Source organism: Phycodurus eques, chromosome 1 (genome assembly GCF_024500275.1).
Source record: "Phycodurus eques isolate BA_2022a chromosome 1, UOR_Pequ_1.1, whole genome shotgun sequence".
Lineage (NCBI taxonomy): Eukaryota > Metazoa > Chordata > Actinopteri > Syngnathiformes > Syngnathidae > Phycodurus > Phycodurus eques.
The window spans coordinates 11238728-11265264 of NC_084525.1; the positions used below are offsets into that span (position 1 = coordinate 11238728).

The 26537-nt window shown below is 42.2% G+C and overlaps 1 protein-coding gene across 3 annotated transcripts in view; it reads left to right on the plus strand.

The window, feature by feature from the left end:
* Nucleotides 1-26071, plus strand: part of LOC133402741 (activin receptor type-2A-like) — a 67857-nt gene extending 41786 nt beyond the window's left edge. For 2 of the 3 annotated variants that reach the window (XM_061676800.1, XM_061676810.1), the window contains exons 5-12: nucleotides 2539-2562; nucleotides 10693-10836; nucleotides 11814-11957; nucleotides 17475-17620; nucleotides 17813-17927; nucleotides 18006-18144; nucleotides 18233-18363; nucleotides 21994-26071. In XM_061676800.1, the coding sequence (XP_061532784.1) occupies nucleotides 2539-2562; nucleotides 10693-10836; nucleotides 11814-11957; nucleotides 17475-17620; nucleotides 17813-17927; nucleotides 18006-18144; nucleotides 18233-18363; nucleotides 21994-22188 (1038 nt within the window). In that variant the 3' untranslated portion in view covers nucleotides 22189-26071. The remainder of the gene's footprint in view (nucleotides 1-2538; nucleotides 2563-10692; nucleotides 10837-11813; nucleotides 11958-17474; nucleotides 17621-17812; nucleotides 17928-18005; nucleotides 18145-18232; nucleotides 18364-21993) is intronic. The other variant, XM_061676819.1, reaches the window with a different exon arrangement.
* Nucleotides 26072-26537: the final 466 nt, after the last annotated feature.

Sequence of the window (26537 nt, forward strand, 5' to 3'; positions counted from 1 at the left end):
CTTTGAAGTTGGTAATAAGCAAAGCAAAGCAAATTTATTTATATAGCGCATTTCGTAGACAAGGTACACAATGTGCTTTACATGATTAAAAGCAGATAAAAACAAATAAAAACAGCTTATAAACATTTAAAACAAAAAGAGAAAAAAAATCAAATTAAATAAAAATACAATTGAAACAGCATACAGTGCAAGAAATATTTAAAAGTGGAAATGCAAAAAAAGCATGATAAAAAAGTAGTTTTTTTACCTGGACTTAAAAACATGCACACTTAGGGCTGATGTCACTTGTGTTGGCAATTTATCCCATTTGTGTGCAGCATAATAACTAAATGCTGCTTCACCATGTTTGCTTTGGACTCTGTGCTCCACTATTTGACTAGTCTGTCTATCTCAGAGCCCTACTCGGTTTATATTCCATTAGCATTGCATTCATGTATTCAGGACCTAAACCGTTCAGTGATTTATAGACCAGAAGCAGAACTTTAAAATCTATTCTAAAGCTGACTGGAAGCCAGTGTAAAGACTTCAGAATTGGGGTAATATGCTCTGACCTCTTTGTTCTGGTCAGAACCCGAGCTGCAGCATTCTGAATGAGATGCAGCTGTTTAATAGTGAAAGTTGTTTGTTTGTGTGTTTTTTGTGGCCTAAACCGCCCAGTACAGCACAAAGTTATTGTAAATAAATATAAAAAAGCTTGAAAATGTGTGCTTGGTCATGGTGACATTGACGTACAGTACTCATCATAGGCACGTTGTTTTCATGTGCCGAGGGGAATTAGCGTGCTTCCTAGTTCCAAATCTGTTGCCAAAGGCGAATGGCATGACAAAAAAAAATGCCCCACATTCAACATGTCCGCCACGTAGGCATGGGAGGATCTACTTTTATTGTATATCTGTGACTTGGAAACATGTGTCTCCCATTCTCTGCCTGCATTGTGCCACAGCGTCAAGACACAACAGTGGCCAATTCTGGAACTAACAGACTGCCAACGGCATTTTAAGTGAAAAATCGAAACTATTTTTGGACACATTGTTCAGTCCCGACGGTCCGTTTTATCCGATATCTGTTATATCGGGATCCGTTTTATCAAGGTTCCACTGTGCATATGTATATTGCGCTCTCTCCACTTCAGATTGTTTTTTTTTTTTGGGGGGGGGTGCGGGGGGGGGGGATTATAGACTAGAAACTACGGTATATTTTTCAGTCCTACTCAACCTAATTTTACATGCATTAATGGAGAGTGTTTCAACTACAATTTCTGTGCCTTTATCTACATCTCTCTCTTGCTGCTAGTTGATGTTCAGTGCTAAGTTTATGTGCACTAAAGAAAACACAGCTATGTCATTAAATCGATGAGAGACAAACATTGCATAAAAACACCGTAATCGGACTGTCTATGACAATTTGAAAGAGGGAGGAACACATACCATATTTGACTGGTAACTACATTTTTCTTGTATGTATAGACTTTCATCAATCAAATATCATGGTCTGTTTTTCCTGCCCTGTAGTGCCACCATAACCGAAAGAGGAAAAGCCAGACCTCCTTGGTGTAAAAAGTTAAATATTCCATTTAAGATGCACAGAGCTCTAAAGCTATTTCTTCAGCCACTTGACTTGTACCACATCTTCCATGTTTGATTCCCACAGCTGAAAAGAACAGTCAGACAGAGTTTGACCAAAGATTAGATTAACCATGTAAACTGGGATTTAGAAGTATGGAAACAAGCGGTCAGTAACCAGATTAATGTGTGATCATAGATGACTTGAGGGGGAAAAAATGGGGCAGAACTGTTCCCAGACAACCCCATCGATAATTAAATGGATCGAGCAGGATAGCAATTTCTTCACAGACTGCATACTTGCCACCAGGCCTGCAATATTCACACCAGTGTCTGGCAAACTGGTATTGATGTTCTCAACCTGCAGATATTACACTGAGGGGCTGCAGTGCTTAATTATGAAGTGTGATTTCAACATTAGCAATTTCCATTCTGTTCTTTTTCTTAGAACTACCTACATTACTTGTATTGGTGCCAATATGTAGGAATTTTCCATATTTTTGATGAAATCTTTTTACAGTGTTAAATGACCATGGTGCTTCGTTTCCTCGTTTCATTCGAGACCATCAGTGCAAACACTCTAGAAGTGAAGCCAGAGGATGTTCATCGATGTAGTTAATCAAAGATAATATGTGAAAATCTGACTAAACTGCTCAAAACAAAAAAGACTAGAGATGCAGAATATTTTAAATGACAAATCTGAGATTCTATGATTCTCATTGCTTACTTGTGATCGCAGCTGCATGCTAGAAAGTTTTTATTTTTTTCCCTAACACTTTGACAATGTCATCTAGCATTGCTGTCATCATAATCTTATTTTTTTTTTTATACCATCAACGTTCCAGACATGACAAAGTTGGGGTGAGGCTGGAAGAAATCCTTCCATCATCTGCTACCTTCTATCTCTTTCCATCCGCTAACTGACATAAGATATCAATAATTTCTCTGTTTGCTTCTTATGTTCTTTTTCATAAAGCACCCCTTTCACATTATGGTGGAGGTAAGAGCAGTTCAATTGTGTAGTTGAAACACTATTAATTTCTCCCCTCCTTTGGGTTCCATATGAATTCTCCACTTAAGTCCCAGACTGTCATTTTCTTATTCTCTTCCACAACGTCTTGTTCATTTAATACCCAGCACATTTCTGTCTGTTTTTCTTTTATGTTTATTTTTTGCTGCCTGAGTTTAATGCACGAGTGAATGTCTTTTGTGTTCCCTGCTGAAAATGTATTGTGCATGGTGGAAAGGAGGTGACTCTACAGCTCTAAATGCAGCCCTCCCCCCTCCCCCTTTTATTGTTTTTTTCATGTGAATGTCCACATGTGATGTTTATGTAACATTGTGGTTGAGTCCGCTCCACTGATGGCCAGTTTGCTGCCTTTTTCCCACGTTGACGTCTAAATGCAGAGTAACTCAATTAGCATTATTCTTTTCCATTTTTGTCCCTTTCAAAGGGACCCCAGCTGGATGATAAATACCGCAACACCAGTCTTTCAACATTCATAGTCAAATTCACGACTCACAAAATGTTTATGATATCAGTCATTTGGGTGAAATTTCAGGATGAACCTAAAATGCACTATGAACTTTAGAGGTGAACTTAATTTGACCTTCTGTAAACCATTTAATGTACGTGTCCAATGTTTCAGTAATTCGTTTAAGGTGTTTGATCCATGACTGGAGCAATACATTTCCTAGTTCAGTGAGAACTGTTATTTAAATAGTCCTCTTCATCATGTTGTTCACATGATGACATATTGAGACCAAAACGGCACGTCCTCAGCAGGTTGCAACAGACATACAGAGAGACTGGAAAAGGCTCAGAAAGGCATACAAGTAGACGCCCTGGAAATTTGTTGTGAATATTGCCGTTAAGCTCCTTGTTAGAAAACAGCAAGCTACGGAAAATGTATTGAAACAATTGAACAGTTAGACATTTTCTTTCAAACGTTAACATAAGGTCAAATTAAGCACACCTGTAAATGTTATAGTGCATTTTAGTTCCATCCTGAAATTTCACCTGAAAGCCTAATATCCCTAACTTTTTGTGAGTAGTGTGTTTGTTGTTTTACGCACTTGCACTTTCTGTGTATACTGTGTATACTGTATGTGATTCAATTTAATTTCAAGCAAAAAGTATGCTGTGACTCGATTAGCGATTGTGAGATGGCTGATTGTTGAGAGGATAGGTGTGAAGCAGGAGAGTGTTGGTGCCTGGCTTCCTGTGTTATGCTGACTAAGCGTTATGGTGGCGATGTGCTAGTGGCAGGAGATGCAGTGACTCCTGATTGACCCTCTGCCCAGACAGTCTTTCTGTAACCTGTTTTTAGATGATGCCAACATCACAATCATCTCTATTATAGATGTGCCATTGAGTTATCTAACAGGAAGCTGCACCTCATCACAATCGAATCTTGAAAGGTTTAGAAGTAATCGGTCCGTCACTGATCCTTTTCCGATACAGTACAAGACAGACTTCTTTGAGCACAATTGATATTCAGCTTTTGTTAACACTGTATGGTGCAGGCAGACAATAGATAACCTGGTGCTACGGTTTTACCTTACATGAATCATGAATTTCAGGGCACTTACAAAAAAAGATCCAATAAAAACTGCAGTTTCTTTGCCTTCAGACATCCATCCATTTTCAGTACCGCTTTTTCCTTACAAGGGTCGTGGGCGTGCTGAAGCCTATCCCAGCTATCTTCGGGCGAGAGGCGGGGTACACCCTGAACTGTTCGACAGCCAATCGCAGGGCGCACATAAACAAACAACCATTCGCGCACACGTTCCCACCTAAGGTTAATTTAGAGTCTTCAATCAACCTACCATGCATGTTTTTGGGATGTGGGAGGAAAAAACCCACGCAGGCACGGGGAGAACATGCAAACTCCACACAGGCGGGGCCGGGATTTGAATCCCAGTCCTCAGAACTGTGAGGCAAATGTGCTAACCAGTCGGTCACTGTGCCGCTTTCAGACATTGAAACAATTCCCATTTATACAGAGCTGCCACCCTGAACAGTCATCTGCATAACATGCTACTGGACTTTCCTCTCGTCCAAAACACATTTTTAGTACTGTTCTCGGCGTATATTTCAGTAGAAAATTTCAACTATAGGAGTAATGCGTGTCAACAAGTTCATTATCTTGAGCGACACATGTAGCAACAGCCCTGTGTTCCAGAATGCAACTACAATGAGAGACATGTTCGTTTTTGTTCTCCAACAACATTGCTATGTAAACAATGGCACATAGCAACAGATTTAATCCCTATTTTTTTGTCAAAGTTTTTGTGCAAACAGGGCCTTAGCTTCTGAACGTATGAATTGACCTGATTGTTTTCATTTTCCCTTTGCATAGTTGCTGGAATCAAATCTTCAAATTTTATCCCATTAAACTAATTGTCTTCTCTGTTAAGTGCAGTTGCTGATCCCCCCCCCCCCCCCTCTCCATTTTGTCAGACTATGTATGCATCAACATCTTTTTTTCTGGAGGTGATATTTGTATGCTGAGCCTCACCCTTAATTGCCCATTCAGACAGTCTTGGATTGACAAGCTTGCACTTCCGCAGCTTGAAAACAATGGGAGAGTGTATCCGGTTGGCCTCAGGGTTTTCAAACTTGCCCTAGCTTATCGCATAAGCACCTCTGTTCAAGTGAAAACAGGAACATTGCCGGAGTGGCAGAATGATACCTTCTTTCATTTCCCCTCACACCGTCTCTGCAGAGGAAAGTTTCCAGCAACATAACTGCCTACATCAAAGTCAGTCAACATGAGCCAGCATCTATGGGTAACTTTTTAGCTGTGCGAAAAGTTACACCCCCATGCATGCCTTGTTGTATCCCTCCCCTCACTCAATGTTTCTCCTTCTATGTCCTAACAAACCTGAACCTAGCCCTTTCCGTAAAGCCGCATGTGAGCGTGATCAGTTTAATACAGAACAATTTTTAACCTTTTCGATTTGGAACATTTGGTGTCTTTGCTTTCACTGAAATTTGTATGCGGTTAATAGGGACACCCACACTTCCTTCTCTTAATGATTTTTTGTTTAATTTATCTTTTGTTCCTCCGTACCAACCAAGAGGTAGTAGACACTTTCCTCGCTAATTATAGTAGAGTTATTTCAACCGCATTTGTCTTAAAAGACACAGTAAAAGTTCTTTTTTAAAAGACGTCATGCTGGATTCTTCAATATACAGTGGAGGAAATAATTGATCCCTCAGTGATTTTGCTATTTCAACCCCTGATAAAGACATGAGTGGTCTATAATTTTGGTGGTAGATTTATGTTAACAGTGAGAGAGAATATCTGAAAGAAAATCACATTTAGGAAAAGATTAAAAATTATTTGCATTTCATTGTGTGAAATAAATATTTGATCCTCAACCAACAATAAAGAATTTTGGCTCCCACAGACTAGTCCTCTTACTTCAAGAAAGTACTCCAAATTTAAATTCGTTAGCTGTTTGAAAAACACCTATCTCAAGTTGTTACCTGTATAAAGACACCTGTCCACAGAATCAATCAGTCAGACACCAACCTCTACATCATGGGCAAGATCAAAGAACTTTATAAGGAGATCAGGGTCAAGATTGTAGACCTGCACAAGGCTGGAATGGGCGACAAGACCATTGGCAAGAGGCTGGGTGAGAAGGAGACAACTGTCGGTGCAGTAATTACAAAATGGAATAAATATAAAATGTCTGTCAATCTCCCTCAGGCTGGGGCTCCTCGCAAGATTTCATCTTGTGGTGTATTAACCATTATGAGAAAGGTTAGGCATCAACCCAGAACTACAAGGGAGGAAGTTGTCAATGATTTCAAGGCAGCTGGGACCGCAGTCACTAAGAAAAAAATTGGTAACGCAGGACGCCGTAATTGATTAAAATCCTGCAGTGCCCGCAAGGTCCCCCTGCTCAAGAAGGCACATGTACCGGCCCGTCCGAAGTTTCCTAAGTGAAGACCTGAATGATTCAGAGAATGAATGGGAGAAGGTGATGTGGTCAGATGAGAGAAAAATCAAGCTGTTTGGAATCCGTTTGACTCGCTGTATTTGGAGGAAGAGGAATTCAGACTATGACCCCAAGAACACCATCTTCAGAGTCAAGCATGGAGGTGGAAGCATTATGTTTTGGGGGTGTTTCTGCAAAGGGGACAAGTCAACTTCACCGCATCAAGTGAGATATGGATGGAGCCTTTTACCGTGAAATCCTGGGTGACAACCTCCTTCTCTCAGCCAGAAAACTTCAAATGGGTCATGGATGGCCTGCACAGAGTCCTGACCTCAACCCCATAAATCACCTTTGGGATGAATTAGATCGGAGACTGAGAGCCAGGCCTTCTCGTCCAACATCACTGTGTGACCTCACAAATACCCTTCTGGAAGAGTGGTCAGAAAATCCCTAAACATACTTCTAAACCTTGTGGAAAGCCTTTTCAGAAGAACTAAAGCTGTTATAGTGGTAAAGGGTGGACCGACGTCAAATTAAACCTTATTGATTAAGAAGGGAATGTCATTTCAGATCATGCAGTGCGTATGGAAAGTATTCAGACCCCCTTAAATTTTTCACTCTTTGTTATAGTGCAGCCCTACGGGGGGCACAAGCCAGTGCAAACTGCAGGCCGGTCCCAATCCTGGTTAAATGCAGAGGGTTGCATCAGGAAGGGCATCCGGCTTAAAACTTTGCCAAACAAATATGAGCGTTCATCCAAAGAATTCCATACCGGATTGGTCTTGGCCCGGGTTAACAACGTCCGCCACCGGCGCCGTCAACTTGCAGGGTGCCGTTTGAAATTCAGCTACTGTGGGTCGAAGTCGAAGAAGAAGAAGAAGTGGAAAGCGGGTTCTTCAGCAGAAAGAGAAGAGGAAAGCACAGAGCCTAGAACTGAATGTGGGGACTTTGAATGTTGGGACTATGACAGGAAAATCTCGAGAGTTGGTTGACATGATGATTAGGAGAAAGGTTTATATATTGTATGTCCAGGAGACCAGGTGGAAAGGCAGTAAGGCTAGAAGTTTAGGGGCAGGGTTTAAATTATTTTACCATGGTGTAGATGGGAAGAGAAATGGAGTAGGGGTTATTTTAAAAGAAGAGTTGGCTCAGAATGTCTTGGAGGTGAAAAGACTATCAGATCGATTGATGAGGCTGAAACTTGAAATTGAGGGTGTTATTTATAATGTGATTAGCGGCTATGCCCCACAGGTAGGATGTGACCGAGAGGTGAAAGAGAAATTCTGGAAGGCGCTAGATGAAGTAGTTCTGAGCATCCCAGACAGAGAGAGAGTTGTGATTGGTGCAGATTGTAATAGACATGTTGGTGAAGGAAATAGGGGTGATGAAGAAGTGATGGGTAAGTACGGCATCCAGAAAAGGAACTTGGAGGGACAGATGGTGGTAGACTTTGCAAAAAGGATGCAAATGGCTGTAGTGTACACTTTTTTCCAGAAGAGGCACGAACATAGGGTGACCTACAAGAGTAGAGGTAGAAGCACGCAGGTGGATTACATCTTGTGCAGACGATGTAATCTAAAGGAGGTTACCGTAGTGGTAGAGGAGAGTGTGGCGAGACAGCATAGGATGGTGGTGTGTAAGATGACTCTGGTGGTGGGGAGCAAGATTAGGAAGACAAAGGCAGAGCAGAGAACCATGTGGTGGAAGGTGAGACAGGACGAGTGTTGTGCAGGTTTTCGGGAGGAGGTGGGACAGGCTCTCGGTGGACAGGAGGAGCTTCCAGAAGACTGGACCACTGCAGCCAAGGTGATCAGAGAGGCAGGCCTGAGAGTAATTGGTGTATCTTCTGGCACGAAAGGAGAGAAGGAGACTTTGTGGTGGCACCTCACAGCACAGCAAATCATACAAGGAAAAAGGTTAGCTAAGAAGAAGTGGGACACTGAGAGGACCGAGGAGAGGCGAAAGGAATACATTGAGATGCGACACAGGGCTAAGGTAGAGGTGGCAAAGGCCAAACAAGAGGCATATGATGACATGTATGGCAGGTTGGACACAAAAGAAAGAGAAAAGCATCTATACAGGCTGGCCAGACAGAGGGATAGAGATGGGAAGGATGTGCAGCAGGTTAGGGTGATTAAGGCTAGAGGTGGAAATATGTTATGCTAGCTAGATGGAAAGAATACTTCGAGGAGTTGATGAATGGGGAAAATGAGAGAGAAGGGAGAGTAGAAGAGGAAAGTCTGGGAGACCAGGAAGTGGCAATGATTATTAAGGGGGAAGTTAAAAAGGCATTAAAGAGGATGAAAAATGGAAAGGCAGTTGGTCCTGATGACATTCCTGTGACCCTTTGCTCAGTATTTAGTAGAAGCACCCTTTTGAGCTAATACAGCCATGAGTCTTTTTGGGAATGATGCAACATGTTTTTCACACCTGGATTTGGGGATCCTCTGCCATTCCTCCTTGCAGATCCTCTCCAGTTCTGTCAGGTTGGATGGTGAACGTTGGTGGACAGCCATTTTCAGATCTTTCCATAGATGCTCTATTGGGTTTAAGTCAGGACTCTGGCTGGACCATTCAAGAACAGTCACGGACTTGTTCTGAATCCACTCCTTCGTTATTTTAGCTGTGTGCTTAGGGTCATTGTCTTGTTAGAAGGTGAACCTTCGGCCCGGTCCAAGGTCCTGATCACTCTGGAGAGGGTTTTCGTCCAGGATATCCCTGTACATGGCCCCATTCTTTCCTTCAATTGCAACCAGTCGTCCTGTCTCTGCAGCTAAAAAACACCCCCACAGCATGATGCTGCCACCACCATGCTTCAGTGTTGGGACTGTATTGGACTGTATTTCTCCACACAAACCGCATAGAATTAAGGCCAAAAAGTTCTATCTTGGTCTCATCAGAGCGGATAATCTTATTTCTCACCATTTTGGAATTCTTCAACTGTATTTTAGCAAACTCCATGCGGGCTTTCATGTGTCTTGCACTGAGGAGGGGCTTCCGTTGGGCCACTCTGCCATAAAGCCCCGACTGGTGGAGGGCTGCAGTGATGGTTGATTTTCTAGAACTTTCTCCCACCTCCCGACTGCATCTCTGGAGCTCAGCCACAGTGATCTTTGGGTTCTTCTTTACCTCGCTCACCAAGGCTCTTCTCCCCCGATTCCTCAGTTTGGCTGGAGAGCCAGCTCTAGGAAGGGTTCTGGTCGTCCCAAACATCTTCCATTTCAGGATTATGGAGGCCACTGTGCACTGAGGAACCTTAAGTGCAGCAGAAATGTTTTTGTAACCTTGGCCAGATCTGTGCCTTGCCACAATTCTGTATCTGAGCTCTCCAGGCAGTTCCTTTGAACTCATGATTCTCATTTGCTCTGACATGCACTGTGAGCTGTAAGGTCTTATATATACAGGTGTGTGGCTTTGGTAATCAAGTCCAATCAGTATAATCAGTCACAGCTGGACTCCAATGAAGGTGTAGACCTATCTCAAGGATGATCAGAAGAAATGGACAGCACCCGAGTTAAATATATGAATGTCACAGCAAAGGGTCTGGCTGTGTGATATTTCAGTTTTTCTTTTTGAATAAATCTGCAAAAATTTCAACAATTCCGTTTTCCTTTCTGTCAATATGGGTGCTGTGTGTACATTAATGAGGAAAAAATGAACTTCAATGATTATTGCAAATGGCTGCAATATAACAAAGAGTGAAAATTTTAAGGGGGTCTGAATACTTTCTGTACCCACTGTATGTGAGTCAAGGCAGGTGAGCGATTACTTTTGGCAATTTAGTGTAACTTATAACCAATATGTCTTCTTTACTTCCTTGTTGAGGCTGGTCCACAGGCAAAGATATGCACAGAGTTAATCCTTTGTTTGTTGAAACCTAGGTCTTGTAAAGTAATAATTTTAGGTCTTACGCAATATTCTCATGTCTCATGTGATGTCATGAATGAAGGTGGTCAAATTTTACAGGAAAAAAATATCGGTTGATTTGTTCGACTTCAAAGTATCACGGCTTTCCCTCATTATTGCCTCTTATGGAACAAAGTCCTATTAGATAGTGAAAACAAGCCTTTGTAGGAATGTGAAACATACTTACATACATACAAGCAATGACAGGCCAGCGCGTGCTCACTTTCACTGTAAGCCAACATAATTTTAAAGTTTTACCTTCTTCCCGCAGGATCCTGGACCTTCGCCACCATCTCCTATCCTGGGACATAAACCATTGCAGCTGATTGAGGTGAAGGCCAGGGGGCGCTTCGGCTGCGTATGGAAGGCCCAGCTGCTTAGCGAATATGTGGCTGTGAAAATCTTCCCAATTCAGGTGTTCATCTCTTGATGTATTTCAGTGTCATTAGGTCCACATAAAATGTGAACAAGAGAACAGAAACTTTGAAGCATAAAGGATAAGGAGTCCATAGGCACTGTTCTGGTATGGAAAATGTTTTTTTTAAATTTTATTTTATTATCAAGCGGAAGAAATGAGTTTCCTCCGCATGGTGTCCAGGCTCTCCCTTAGAAATAGGGTGAGAAGCTCTGTCATCCGGGGGGATCTCAGAGTAGAGCCTGCTGCTCCTCCACATCGAGAAGAGCCAGATGAGGTGGCTGGGGCATCTGATTCGGATGCCTCCCTGGTGAGGTGTTCCGGGCACGTCCCAGGACACGCTGGAGAGACTACGTCTTTCGGCTGGCCTGGGAACGCCTTGGGATTTCCCTGGAAGAGCTGGATTAAGTAGCTGGGGAGAGGGAAGTCTGGGTGTCCCTGCTAAAGCTACTGCCCCCTGCGACCCGACCTTGGAAAAGCGGTAGAAAATGGATGGATGGATGGATATTTATTTTTTCTTCCCTGACTAAGATTTCAAAGGTAGAAAAGTTTCTATGGGAAGTTAAGCCTCGAGAATTTCGGGAACATTCCAAATTGGAAGGATGAATCAAAAGGTATCCAAGACATCCTTACACAATAATACAATTATGCAAATGCAATGCAAATTAAAAATTTGCCTTGCTTCAAGCCTCTGCATTATTGCTAAACCCTTTCAGGCAGTAATATTCAACAGTACATGCAAGATATCTGGTTATTTTAGTCAGAATTATGCTAAACAATATTTTCTCCAACTATACAGTATGTGTGTTCCCCATTAAAAGTCATCCTTCAGTTTTGTAAATTCCTGTTGATTCCCACTGAAAATTTCCGATTTTGAAAATTCCTGGAATTTTGCAACCCTCCAACCTCATGTTCAATACCAATTTTAATTTTGTAGATTGATCACAGGAGTAACAGCCTTATCGTTTATGTTGTAGGACAAACTTTCATGGCAGAATGAGTACGAGATTTACAGCATGAGCGGCATGAAGCACGAAAATATCCTACACTTCATTGGCGTGGAAAAGAGGAACAACAACCTCGACTTGGAGTTGTGGCTCATCACCACCTACCATGACAAGGTAGGCTGCCTGAAAAACTTACTGGTTTCTTTTGTGTTTGTCCATGTAATCACAGCAATTTCGTGGGGGCAGTGGATTGTCATCAGAATCAGAATCATCTTTATTTGCCAAGTCTGTCCAAAAAACACACAAGGAATTTGTCTCCGGAAGTTGGAGCCGCTCTAGTACAACAACAGACAGTCAATTGACAGAGAACACTTTTGAGACATAAAGACATTGAGAAAAACAGTCACTGAGCAATAAAGGGTTGCTAGTTATCTGGTAATGCTGGTACAGATGTTTTTTTTTGTTTTTTTGTAGGGTTTTTTTGACAATTTTGCAAAAAGATGCAGGGTCCTCTAGCACTTAGAGCAGTTCGAATGACTAATCTCGCAATAGTCCGGTGCAATGACCAATGTGTATGCAGTTTAAAGTGACGAGTAGTGCGATAAACTGGGACAATGTTGATTGGGCAAATGTTGCAGATACTCCTCAGTCAGTGTGCAAATGGGGCAGATGCTACTCTGGCATGAGTGGGCAGTATTGGTCAACAACAGATATGCAAATAGTGCAGCGTGGCGAGACTACTACAGTGAGTGCACGAGTAGTATATAATTGGCCTTACAGAAATGTGACAACAAACTCAGACAAAAAAAATTGGCAGCATGTTGCAATGGAATTGTAGGTTAGCTGTTTAAGAAGTTGATTGCAAGAGGGAAGAAGCTGTTGGAATGTCTGCTAGTTCTAGTTTGCATTGATCGGTAGCGCCTATCTGAGGGAAGGAGCCGGAAGAGCCGGTGACTGGGATGTGGAGGGTCCGAGAGGATTTTGCACGCTCTTGTCTTAGTTCTGGCAACGTCCAAGTCCTCAAGGGTGGGTAGGGGGGTACCGACAATCCTTTCAGCAGTTTTGATTGTCCGTTGCAGTCGGAGTTTGTCCTTTTTTGTAGCAGCACCAAACCAGACGGTGATGGAAGAACACAGGACTGATTCGATGACCGCTGTGTAGAACTGCCTCAGCAGCTCCCGTAGCACGCCGTGCTTTCTCAGAAGCTGCAGGAAGGACGGAGGACGGAGTTGATGTTGATCGCCCACTTCAGGTCCTGAGAGACTTTAATTTCCAGGAACTTGAAGGTCTCGACGGTTGACACAAGGCAGCTGGACAGCGTGAGGGCCAGCTGTGCCGAAGGAGGCCTCCTGAAGTCCACAATCATCTTTACAGTCTTGAGCGTGTTCAGCTCCAGGTTGTGTCGGCCGCACCACAGCTCCAGCCGCTCCACTTCCTGTCGATATGGAGACTCCTCACCGTCCTTGATGAGGCCGATGACAGTGGTGTCATCTGCAAACTTCAGGAGTTTGACAGCCGGGTGCGTTGAGGTGCAGCCGTTCGTGTAGAGCGAGAAGAGCAGCGGAGAGAGGATACAACCTTGGGGTGCCCCAGTGCTGATGCTGCGTGTGTATGAGGTCGTCTCTGCCAGCCTCACCTGCTGTGTCTTGCCCGTCAGGAAGCTGTAAATCCACTGGCAGATGGCAGGCGAGACGCTGAGCTGGAGAAGCTTGGAGGAAAGGAGTTCAGGGATGATGGTCTTGAACGCTGAGCTGAAGTCCACAAGCAGGATCCTCACGTATGTCCCTGCCCTGTTGAGGTGTTCTAGGTTGAAGTGCAGTCCCATGTTGACTGCATCATCCGCAGACCTGTTCGCTCGGTAGGCAAACTGCAGGGGGTCCTGTGACGCTCTTGAGGTTGTCCAGCACGAGACGTTCAAAGGACTTCATGACCACAGATGTCAAGGCGACAGGCCTGTAGTCATTTAGACCCGAGATTGTAGGTTTCTTGGGGACTGGAATGATGGTGGAGCGTTTGAAACAGGATGGTACTTCGCACAGTTACAGAGATCTATTGAAGATCTGTGTGAAGACTGGAGCGAGCTGGTCCGCGCAGACTTTGAGGCAGGATGGGGACACATGGTCCGGGCCTGCCACTTTGTTAATCTTTCGTTGTTTGAAGATGCGTCTCACATCCTGTTCGTGAATGGTTAACGCAGAAGTCAGATGTGATTGTGGTTGGTGGTGTGGCTGGGTGGGTCTGGGGTGCGAAAGTGTCCTTTTCAAATCTGCAGTAGAAGGTATTCAAGTCGTTGGCTAGTGTGCTATTGTTCTCAGCTGGAGGGGATCGTTGCTTGTAATTGGAATGCATGCCAGACTGATTTAGAGTCGTTACCGCTAAACTGTTTTTCCAACTTTGGTGCATAGTTCCTTTTTGCAATGTTAATTTCTCTAGTCAGCAGGTTTCTAGCTCGATTATACAGGGCCCTGTCCCAGCTTTGATATGCGTCCTCCTTAGCTTGGCGAAGTTGCTTAAGTTTGGCAGTGAACCACAGCTTCTTGTTATTGAATGTGCGAAATGACTTTGTTGGTACACAAACCTCTTCAAAGAAACGGATATAGGATGTGACAGTGTCCGTATATTCATCCAGGCTGCCAGCTGAATTTTCAAAGACATTCCAGTCTGTGAAGTCTAAACAGCTTTGAAGTTTCATCTTTGCTTCATTGGTCCACTTTTTCACTGTTTTCGCTGTAGGCTGCGCATTTAAGTTCTTGCCTGTATGTCGGTATTAAGTGAATTAAGCAGTGATCAGACGAGCCCAGGGCTGCACGAGGTATAGCACGGTATGCGTTATTTAGCGTAGTATAGCAGTGGTCTAAAATGTTATTTTCCCTGGTGGGACAGTCGATGTGCTGCTTGTGTTTAGGGAGTTCATGGTTGTGTTTAGCTTTGTTAAAGTCCCCGAGAATAATGAGGGGTGAGTTCGGGTGTTTTTTTTCAATTTCGTTTACTTGTTCGGCGAGCATTAGCAGTGCGGCATTCGTGTTAGCTTGAGGCGGAATGTAGACACCAGCCAGAATGAATGATGTGAACTCGCGAGGCAAGTAGATTGGCTTACAATTCAAATACAGCGACTCCAAATGTGGCCTGCAGTGTGTGCTGAGCTCCGTGACGTCCGTACACCATTTTTCGTTGCTTTAGAAGCATATCCCGCTGCCTTTTGTTGTCCCCAATGATTCCATGTCGCGGTCTGCCCTGTGAAGATGGAAGGCGGGAAGCAGGACGGCGCCATTGAGTACAGCGTCACAAAGCCAAGTCTCTGTAAAGCACATGGCGGCGGAACGTACGAAGTCTTTACTGGTCTTTATCAGAAGATGACGCTCATCCATTTTGTTGGGTAGGGAGCGTAGATTCACGAGGTGGATGGACAGAAACGCCAGTGTGTATCCTCTCTTGCGGAGTTTCACCTGGATGCCGGCTCGCTTCCCTCTGTGGCGTCCCCTCCGCCTCCATGCGCCAAAGACCGCGGTCGCTGCTCCGGTGAGTAACTCAGGGAAAAAACTGAGCGGATTTGCGAAAGTTGGTGAAAGAAAGTCTGGAGTAGCCTCCTTGATGCTTAGCAAGTCTCCCCTTGTGTAAATGAGTCATGTAATGTCTCCAAAGACGAACGAAAAAGATACTAGAGAGCGCGTAACCGAGGCGACCACACGGGTAGGCGCCCTCTTGCATCTTGCATGCTTCCTTATGCAAATCTGCACTGCTCCAGAGAAGTAAAGTTGTAAACTCCAGACACCAGCACATTTATTGATTGGTATGTTATGTGCTAATCCCTCATCATGGTATTTTGTTTGTTTTTTTTGTTTGTTATTGTTTTATTTATATAGAGATGGAGCTTTGTAAGCACTTGAAGCTCCCCAAACAGCTTTAATCATTGTGCCTATGCCACCTTTCCTGATTTGAAAAATTATAAGCGCACTGTGCTTTTTACTTGGAGTAGAAATCCCTTCGAAAGCATTTGTGTTGAAGGACTTTTTAGCTAGGTTGCATTAGAAGGGGTACATCACAGTTAAGTTACTCGTAAATCACCCCGTCTAAGGTTTTCTCAGCAGAGTTTTCTTTAAAGGATTCATAACTCAGATCTATCAAGCTATTCCTTCGTGCAGTTTTAAAGAACAGCCATTCTTTTGCTTTTGAAAAAAAATATATATATGTTTTTTTGGCCAGGTGACATTAAGACAGTTGGGTTTGTTTAAGGAACGTCTGTCACGTGCTTAAAATAATGTCTTATCAAAGTTCTATAGAAAGGTCTATTTTATCAAAAATAGGACAACGTGAGGGATCAATGGAACGCTCAAAGATGCTGCTTGGCTGGACACTAGAGTAGAAATGCCAGCCAGCATTTAACTGTCAGAATTTTTTTTTTAAGGAAGTTGTAACACTGCTTGGGTGAATTTGATCATCTCTAATTGTATGATTTACTTTTTGTTTGCTTCATACAGTATATACTGTACATAAAATGAACCTGGTATGTTTTCAAAGTCCTGTAAACCTGTTTTTTGTTTTTGTTTGTTTGTTCGCCCCTGTATAAAACACATCAGAAGTATCAACATTTTACACACATTTGTTTTGGATGATTCTAACATACAATTTTATAATCTTCAAAAATGGGAAGTTATTGTAGTCTGTCCCATAACTTGAACAACAAGGTAGACATGGTGCAACTATCATCAATAGTCTTCATAACCCAATAAATCAAAAGCGATGTACTGGAGACTACAAATTTGTAGGGGTGTCAAATGTATGGGGACAGTTTGAAAGACTTGGATGGGACCTACTTGCAAGCCTATGTTGGGTCATTTTGGCATAAGACTACAAGGTGAAGGTCGAACATTTGGAAGTCTTGGTGCTGCTGACACTGGAAGGGCAATATTTCTAGCCACAATGCCTCTCAACTCATTCTGTGTCATACGCTTTGTTGACAGGCAAACTACACAGAGGAAAACATCGCACACATAAAGCACTTTTGTCTAGAGCAATCTCTGATACAATGCACAAATGTACATTATGTATTTGTTTCTGATGTTTTGATGATGATTCTGCTTGGTTTCAAATATAAAAGCCTTCTAAAATTAGCGATTGAAAATCATTTTGGGGTGCTGTTGTGTTGATGTAATTGTGCAACGGTATATGATTGCAATATAAGGTATAATACCAACTTGAAAAAAAGCAGTGTTTGGAAATGTCTTTATTTTGCTGAAAAGTAGTCATTTTGGAGGTGGGGGATTCCACCCTACTGTGACGATATGTATAATATGTCTCAATTTCTGTCACTGATGTCACACCACAACATGGCGGCCTATCACTATTGGCGATGTAAAAGGGGCGTTCCCAGGGCAAATAGTTATTTAATGTGCTCCAAAACTGATAGATATTGTTTGAAATGACTGTCAGTTTCATTTTCTTGAGCAAAAAATACATAAAGATAACTTGTTAGGGAAATATAGGCCATCTGGGTGCTATTGGACCTTTAACACACAATTTTAACAGTCAGCAAACAAAGTATCTGACACAACAATATGAATTGAAATCACTTTATCGAAGTTTCGATTGCTGCAAGGCTAAAAGATGCTATTAAATTTGAACTTAACAGGAGGGTAGTACAAATTTTGAAAAAAAAAAAAAAAACTGACAAGACGGCTCCCATTGTTACAGGGCTCGCTGACAGATTATCTGAAGGCCAACGTGGTTTCCTGGAATGAGCTCTGCCACATCACTCAGACGGCTGCCCGAGGCCTGGCCTACCTCCACGAAGATATCCCAGGACACAAAGACGGACACAAGCCCTCCATCGCTCACAGGTGCTCTTGTCAGACATCTGAATCTGCATCAGTCGTTCTTTCCATTTCCAAATAACAAAAAAGCTTTTTCCTTCATTTGATTATCGCTTGCCATTAAAAATGAAAAGAACGCTGATTTATCTGGAATAGATCTGGATATAAATTATTGTTTGGTGCTTCCTGGCATTTTGAACCTCTGTGGTTCTTTTTCAGGGACATCAAGAGCAAGAATGTGCTCCTGAAGAACAACCTGACAGCTTGCATTGCTGACTTTGGTCTTGCGCTTAAATTTGAAGCTGGAAAATCAGCAGGGGACACTCATGGACAAGTATGTTCAGAGACATTCCTTGTGTCTTTGGTGTAATCTGCCTGTGATGTCCGAAATGTGTTTCCTTTCAATTTAAAGGTGGGAACACGGCGTTACATGGCTCCTGAGGTCCTCGAGGGAGCCATTAACTTCCAGCGTGACTCATTTTTGCGCATTGACATGTACGCCTTCGGGCTTGTCCTGTGGGAACTGGCGTCGCGATGCACTGCTGCCGACGGTGAGCCACTGTGCTGATTGGCCATCACTGGGTCATGTGACAGTATGACAACAATTACAGTGTTAACTGGGGGATCGTGTGCCACTAGGCCCAGTAGACGAGTACATGCTGCCGTTCGAGGAAGAGGTGGGTCAGCATCCGTCTCTGGAGGACATGCAGGAGGTGGTTGTGCATAAGAAGCTGCGACCCTGCCTTCGAGACTGCTGGCAGAAACACACGGTGTGAACACTTTTTTTTTTTTTTTTTTTTTTGGGGGGGGTGTTGCTTGTTCTACACTAATTGGGGATATTGGCTTTCAGGTGAAACTTGAAGATAAGACCTAAAATACATTATTACCTTTACATATGAACTGAATTTTAACTTCTTTAAACTTTTGAATGCACGTCTCCAGCTGTTCATTCTTTTAATACTTTTTGCACAACTCGCTGTTCTCTAAAAAGGAGCTGAACAGCAAATTCATAATAGGTGTTTGATTCATGAATGGGCCTGGTACATTGCCTGGTTCAATTGGATTTAAATTACAGTGGTGCCTTGGGATACGAGTTTAATCCGTTCCGTGACCATGCTCTTATCTTTATAAAAAATAAAAAAAATTCAAAAAATTCTAAACATTCCCCATTAAAATGAATGGGAATGTAATTAATCCATTCCCCCCAAATACACTGTGTTTTTAAAAAAGACAAGTGGCAGTATATTGTAAAATATAGTCATAAAAACATAATAGAAGAGAATGTAAGGATATTAAATGGTTTTATGAAGTGTAATCAAGCGAAACGTCTCACACATGCAAACACGAACTGAAGTTTCATTTGCCCGCCTGTACCTGTAAATGTGCCTTGTGTGTGTGTGTTTATGTGTGTGTGTCTCTCTCTCTCTCTCTCTCTCTCTCTCTCTCTCTCTCTCTCTCTCTCTCTCTCTCTCTCTCTCTCTCTCTCTCTCTCTCTCTCTCTCTCTCTCTCTACTCGCTCAACCTCCTGCCCTCTCTGCTTCTGTTGGGCAGGAAGCCTTTTGTTTTACATGTCTTTTAATACAAAAAAACCTTGCAGTCAACAGTATGGCATTGTGTACAAACACATAGTAACATTGGCACCACACATTACATTCAGTTCTTTAATAATGTTCTGCATGCTGATCGATCTGCTCCGAGTGATTCCTCCACATCCAATGCTCGGGTCTTCTGTAGACGTATCTCTGTAACTTCTCTGGTGATCTCTTGTCCACAGCTTTAAATTTTTTAAAACACCTGGCTGATTTTTGTATTTTATTTTTTTATTGTGTTAATTGTTAGCCCGTCTGGCTGTGGTGTTTTCCATCATATGTTTGAAGGAGACTGTGGTAGTTTCAAATACACATGTCACTCTCTCTTTTATAGTTACTTTTCAAGTAAATGCCAACTGATAGTGGCAATGTATAGCTTGAGGACTCTTTTGAAGAATATTTACTAATTATATCAACCAATATTCTGCTTGTTTTCAAGTGAGCGGCGCCCCCTGCTGGCATAGAGCACTTGTTTCTCAAGTTAGGGCTCCGGCCAGTCGACGCCTCGTATTGAAAAAAGTCGGTTCCCTCGTATCTCGAGGTACCACTGTAGTTCTGTTCGTCATGCTATTCCACGTTTTGACATCATGAACCAAAAAAAAAAAAAAACACCTAAATAAATGGGGTTTCACTTATATATAGAGCTTTTCAAACACCTCATTCACCTACCGATCACACAGCAGGAGCAACTGAGGCTTCAGTATAGTAAAATATATCGCCTTCGATATAATCATGAACGTTGCTTTAACGATGTGCAATTTTACATTATCAAGTATTCATACTACCTCAAAAAGAAAACAACCAAATGGGTGCATGGATGGCATTGGAGTAAGAAAGAAAGGAGGAAGTTCATAAAGTCCTCGTTCGCCAAATCAGTGGCCATGATTCATTCATGGGACACAGTGGCAAGTAAAACAAACTCTCGCTCTCAATTTAGTGGGCTGACTCGGAGCAACCTTTTCAGGAGTTTAGCAGCTGAACAAGTGGGTGAATGGTCGCTATGGACCTCAATGGAACCCATGTATAGTTTTTTGGGGGAGGGTTTTTTTTTGGCCAACAGGAAAATGACACAGGCCACTCTATGTACGTGCTGGCTCCCCAAACGCGGTCAGTTTAAAACTTACCAACCTTTTTGATTGTATATTCACTTTTTTAATATTTACAAAGAAAACTATGGAGTGTCAAAGTCATCCCGACTGCTGGTGAGGCTAATGGAGGAGCTGGCTAGCATAGCCCTATGGCCCCACCGTAACTAAATATCTCACTATCCCCTCACCGATCACCCACTGCTTTACTGTTTTAAACACTATTACCAGCTGCTAAACTCGTCACTGGGAATAAATAAATAATAAATAAAGATTCCACGCGCGGAGAGATGTATTAGTATACATACTCATCGCTGAGTCATTTAACAAACACGTACTATATGACAAAGCAAGTAAATGTTGGCAAGACATAAAGAATGCCATCCACTACATTACTTTCTGCAGTGCTGTAGTGACAAACAAAAATCTATTTGGTTTAAGATATTTTATTAGGTTTACATTTAGATGTGATCTAAATTTTAATTTGTTTTGCTACAAAAGCTTAACTAAAATACTATTGCGCAAACCTTATTTGGTATGTTCTTCTATATACCAGACATAACTTGAAGTTGTTAATCATTAAGTATTGCCATACAATGTACCTTGTGCAATGTTTTGCAGTAAATGTATGAAGCACTTTACAAAATAAGAGCTGTTGTACTGAAACGCTGTCTATCAATAAATGTCCTGGGAAGTAAGTAGACATTAACTATTTTTTTTTCTTTAAGGAAATCGTCAAATTATCGTTATATTAAAATAAAATATATACATATTTTTTGTCCCCCCCATATCGCACACCCCTTCTTCAGTATCTTTCTCCATGACACTACGATATGGTCACTGGGGCTAAGGATCAAACTCACAACCTTTGGGTTGAGAAATGACCACTCTACCATCTGAGCCATGTCACCCAACCTAACATTACTTTAAAATCAAACATGATGTTCTCAGAGAGCTGCAACTACTGATTTTAGAGCAGTATTTCCCAGACACTTTCTTTACATTACAAAGATCTCACATCGCATCACCACAAAGAAATGTCACAAAAAATAGATGTAATGACATAATGATGATCTCATCTCAATTTATCTCAAATGTAATTGTTTTAATTGAACACAAAGCTATTATTCTGTCGAATGAATGGCAACAGGTGGCTGCACGGGTTGAATGGACCTGCTGCCATCTAGTGGCATTTGATTGTTCGGCAAGTCACTATATGTCGCTGGCATAGATAATTGAAGAAGGATAAGTTTTTTTTAAAAAATAATAATCAGAATTTTTGGACCAATTAAGTGAAATTGGTTAGGGTTATGCAGCACACTTGATGATCTCTCACGGTACGCTAATGTGCCGTCAAGCAGTGGCTGTCTTCGTATGTCATTAGCAGGATGCAACAGTGATACAGGGAGATGGGAAGAGTCACAGAAACGCATAGAAGTGGACGTCCTTGAGAATGTAATGGTCAATTCATGGATCAAACCTTTTTTTGACCTGTACTCCTTACTGGAGAACAGCAAGTTGTGAGAATCACTGAAACATTGTACAGATGGTATTCAAACGAAGAAAGAAAAAAGGTTGAATTAAGTTCACCTGTAAAGGCTATAGTGCATTTTAGGTTCATCCTGAAATGTCACTTGAAAACTAAATATTCTCATTATTTGTCAAAGTTGCAGATGCCACATCTTGCTTGCTGTGACAATCCTGTTCCTTTTCTGACTTCACTCAGGGTCTAGCCATGCTCTGTGAAACAATTGAGGACTGCTGGGACCATGAGGCCGAGGCCCGACTGTCTGCCGGCTGCGTAGAGGAGCGTATCGGCCAAATGCAGCGACAGGCTCCCATCATCGGGCCTGAGGAGATCGTCACCGTTGTCACCATGGTGACCAATGTGGACCTCCCACCCAAGGAGTCCAGCTTATAATCAGCCAACGCGCCGTTTTGGGTTGGGGGACCAGCCGACCCTGGTTGGTTGGCTGCATTCTCCTTTTTCAGCCTGGTTTGTTCGTCATTGATTTTTGGTTTTTGTACCGGCCGCTACTCGCGCTCAGGACATACCATGTGCCCACCTCGCCACATCATTTGATCCCCACCTCATTTCAACGTGTGCCTGAGGATTTAAACAGTTTAAACCATTCAGGATATTGATGATGGAGCAAGCGAGTGACTGTGCCGCAACGACGAGAGACTCAACAAACAGTTCAGTTGGATTATGTTTTTATATACGTGGGAAGGTCAACTGGATCTTCTACAGTGAGAAAAAACCTTGCAGATGAATTTCATCAAACTCTCAATGCATTAAAAAAAAAGAAAGAAAATGGGCATGTGGCTCTTGATAGTTTTGCTGTTTTTTGGGGGGGGAAGAATCGACTAACATTCTGCCAACAAGCAATGGCTTTTGAATGTTTATAGTGTAATGCTGCTGTACATAGTGTATTATGGACCCAGTCAAGTTGTTAATCCATCTTATTTTAAGGGGATGGGGTGGAAAAGTGCCGGGGTGATCCATTTTTCAAGCATTACGATGATTAAAAAAAAAAAAAAACATAGACCTCCTTCAACCAGGTATACCTCAGTTCAGATGGACACATTAGTCCCTCTCACTGTTCACAGTTACTGCTCACTCACCCTGTTCACAAGCTTCATTGCATTATAACCCTTGTTGGTGCTCATGGGTAACGTAGTCAGCAGACTCTCAGTAGACATGGCTACACATCAGCAAGTGTTTCCGCTCCTTTGATTGTTGATTAAATACCTTGTCCTTTTTGTTAGTTCTGTTTATTATTTTCTAACAGTGGATTAGTTTAGCACTGCCCCTTTGTGTTTGCTTCAAAATCAGAAGGTAGCAGTCAAACTCTTGAGCACTGTCAAGTTTTTCCTTTCTTTTGTGAAATCACTTATGTGGTGTCTGAATCTCTTTATATAGCCTGATTGACACAGTAAATAACCCCTTGTTTATAGCCGAGGTATCAGGTTCGAAGTGCGGTTTTGAGGAAGGTTCCAAAGGTACCAGCCCTGTTTTGGAATTGTATTCAGCAGAGCCAGCTCAATTATTTGTTTGATTGCACACATCTCATTTGACTACTATTAAGGGTTTTCCCTCTCTGTTTATACGCCTCAGGAATCTTTGCTACCCATCTTCCTCACTGTCGCCCTTCTCAGACCAGAGTTCGTTGGGTCGTGACTTCCTGTGCTCCTCCTCACCTCATCTTGACACTAATGCTGGACAGATAAGTCACAAGACTGCCGGTCTTTGTTCAATTCAGGTTCTGGTTACGGTGTGAGTTCGCTGACCGAGGCAATGTACCTGGTCTCGCTTTCAGCACTGCTTATGACTTTTAACGGTGAGCCTTTTTCATAGTCAAGTCATCAGAGTATTAACAATCCAGGTTGGGTTCCCACCAAACAAAACTGCCAGTCATGTGCCGTTTCCTGTTTTACTACCATGTCGCCGCCCCAAACCAAATACGTTGTGTCTGTGCCACCATCAGATGAGAGGAGACAGGGAGCGCATCTTTCATCCCGGTGCCATTTCTTCTACCATAGTTCCTCTTGTAGATGTCAGGCCAAACGGATGTATATTGTCGCTGTTGTGGTAGCAACAGTGACTTTTTTTCTTCTCAAACTTTTATTTGCTCCGATGGACATCAAACACTGGTGCCGGTAAAACTGCAGTCTCTCCTCGAGCTTTGGGTTGGTTTCACATGATGCAGTTTGAAATCAGCAGTTTGCCATTTCAAAAGCATCTATAAATGAGCAGCGCTGCCGATCTTTCTTCCCCCCCCCCCCCTTCTTTCTGCCTTTAATTCAAATAATGTTTTTTTATGTAAAATGGAGCCCAAGCTTGAAATAAAACGTATGCACATTTCAGCAACATAGTAGACCTGAAGGAAGTCAAAGCCATCAATGTACTTTGTTACTGTAGCATAATAGTTGCATCAGTGCAACTTCCCTCTTCTTCTGCTGCTGTTCCTTGATTGGCTTGTTGTTTATTGCCCTCTGAAAGCCTGGACCCTTGAGCTAGGCGCTACACATGGATTTCAGGGGGTAGTAAGTATGACAAGTAAACCAAAATCCCCTGTCAAAGTTTTCACAATTTCAAATAGCTCAAGCTATTTTATTGTAACTCTCCTTAAAATTTTAAATTATCTGCAATTTGTGCTTGAAACCACATCTTTCCAGTGGTATTTCAGTGTTGGCATGTGTAGTGGCTTTAAACTGCATCAGTGAAACTGTCCCAAAACACCATTCAGGGATTCAGTACTATGCTTTTCTATGTTCTGGCAAGTTATATGCAACCAGTGCCGCAATCGACTCAACACTTGAGCTGCAAGAGTGACTTTCAGTATACACACAAATAACTTGTAGCATTTAATTTAGATTTTAATCCTTGCATATTGATGTTGTATTTATTTTTTACTTACAAACCTGAAGTTTGGGGCTCGTAGCTCAGGTGCAACTCAAAAGCTATGAGCTGCCACGGGTTCTGCTTGTTGTTTGGTGGTAAGGGGTTGGGGATGTCCTCACTCGTAATTCAATAAGTACTTTAGTTGATTCTTTAAGAAAAGATGCAAACTGCTTCCTACTCTCTAGTCTCTGGACAAAGATGAATGTTGTTGAGACTCCTGGGTTCTGGTGTGGCGTACTTTGACGGATCAGGCGTTTCAGCTGACCATCATGTGATTGTGCTGTTACGGTAGAAAACGGTAAAACTGATAAGAGGTTCATTCATACAACTCTTGATAAAACCAGAATCAGAAAGTGGCTCATTTGAGCCAACCACAGAAAGAAGCACTTCAGTTGTCTTTGTGAAGCACTTGACGAATCCAAAATGAAGTCATAGGGGACAATCTTTAAAACAGCTCGACTTCTGCGGCTCCGCTGTGCTCACTGCTCAATCTGAACATTTAAATGTGTATGAATGGATTTTCCTAACAGAAAAGCTTTACATTTTTCTATCCTGACTTCCTCCAGCCCAGCGGCTTACATTGCTGTGCTTCTGAATACCAGTGAATCATTTGTCTTGTTGCCCTGCTATTTGAAACAGTCGAGGACCTGTACAGACATGAGAACGTATTAAATCAACTATATACTCTGAGCTGACTCTTTATAAGTGTGTGTGAAAATCTGTGTTTCCTATACATTCATTTATACTACTTGTGTTTTGGTTTCAACTGTCCATCACAATTGAGCTTTGTGTAAGCTTGAGGCTTATTGGAGTATTTTGCAAGTAATCCTAGAAAGCACTTATAGTGGTGTTCCTCAGAGAACCTGTGCGGTTCCCCTGACAGTTGCAATACTATCTGATGAAATCATCTGCTCCTGGTGTTCCATTCCACCACCTCAACTTCCTGCTAGTCCCTGCTATGTTGTTAAGATTTCAAGAGGAAACATTGATCCAATGACCTTGTTACCAAGACTGTAAAGGTTTGAAGTTACCAGGTCAGAAGTTTGAGGGGGGGAAAAAAAAAAAAAAGGAAAAACACTACAAGTTTATGACCCCACTATTCCTGAGGTTCTCTGAATGAAATGCAGCGCTGATCAAAGGTATGCAGCCTTTCATCCTTGTTGCCCTTAGAAACACTTACATGGGCTGTTTTTCTTTTGGGTCAATGGTCATCAAGATAGATACAAGATGTATATTTTCGGTGACAAAAGGTATGAAAGCCATCAGAAACTTAGGACATGCCCTGAACGAGACTAAACTGATCTGTGATCAGCGCTGTAACTCTGGTGTGAGCCGGTGGATGTTTTTAATCAGTTGAAGTGATCCATGTGATGTAAATAAATGTTTCTAGATTGTGAAATTTGTTGCTTGGTCTTTTTCTGCATGTTTATTTTGTTTTTTGTTTTTAATGAAACCACACCTCTTTGAGCAGAGCAAAAAGTACTTATTGGAAATATGCCTGTGAATATTTTGATTCATCCTGATCATTTCATTCTCAGGGCATTAAATCAACGGCAACTGGACAGTTCTGGTTGTCTTAGATGATGTTTCGCCTCTCATCACAGCAGGCTTCATCAGTTCATCCACTTGTTTGGAATGTGACATCAAAATGCATTAGGTACACTGGTGCATTCCACTGATGTCTTATGTATCAAAATATATATATATATATTTCTTTACAAAGTTGTGTATACTCTGTTTTGTTGACTGAGATGGATTCAAGACGTATTAACAATATGTTGCGCCATGATGGATTCTTTACCTCACAATAAAGGGTTAGGTTGTAATCTTTGGTTTGATACAAAACATATTGGGTTCAATGCAGA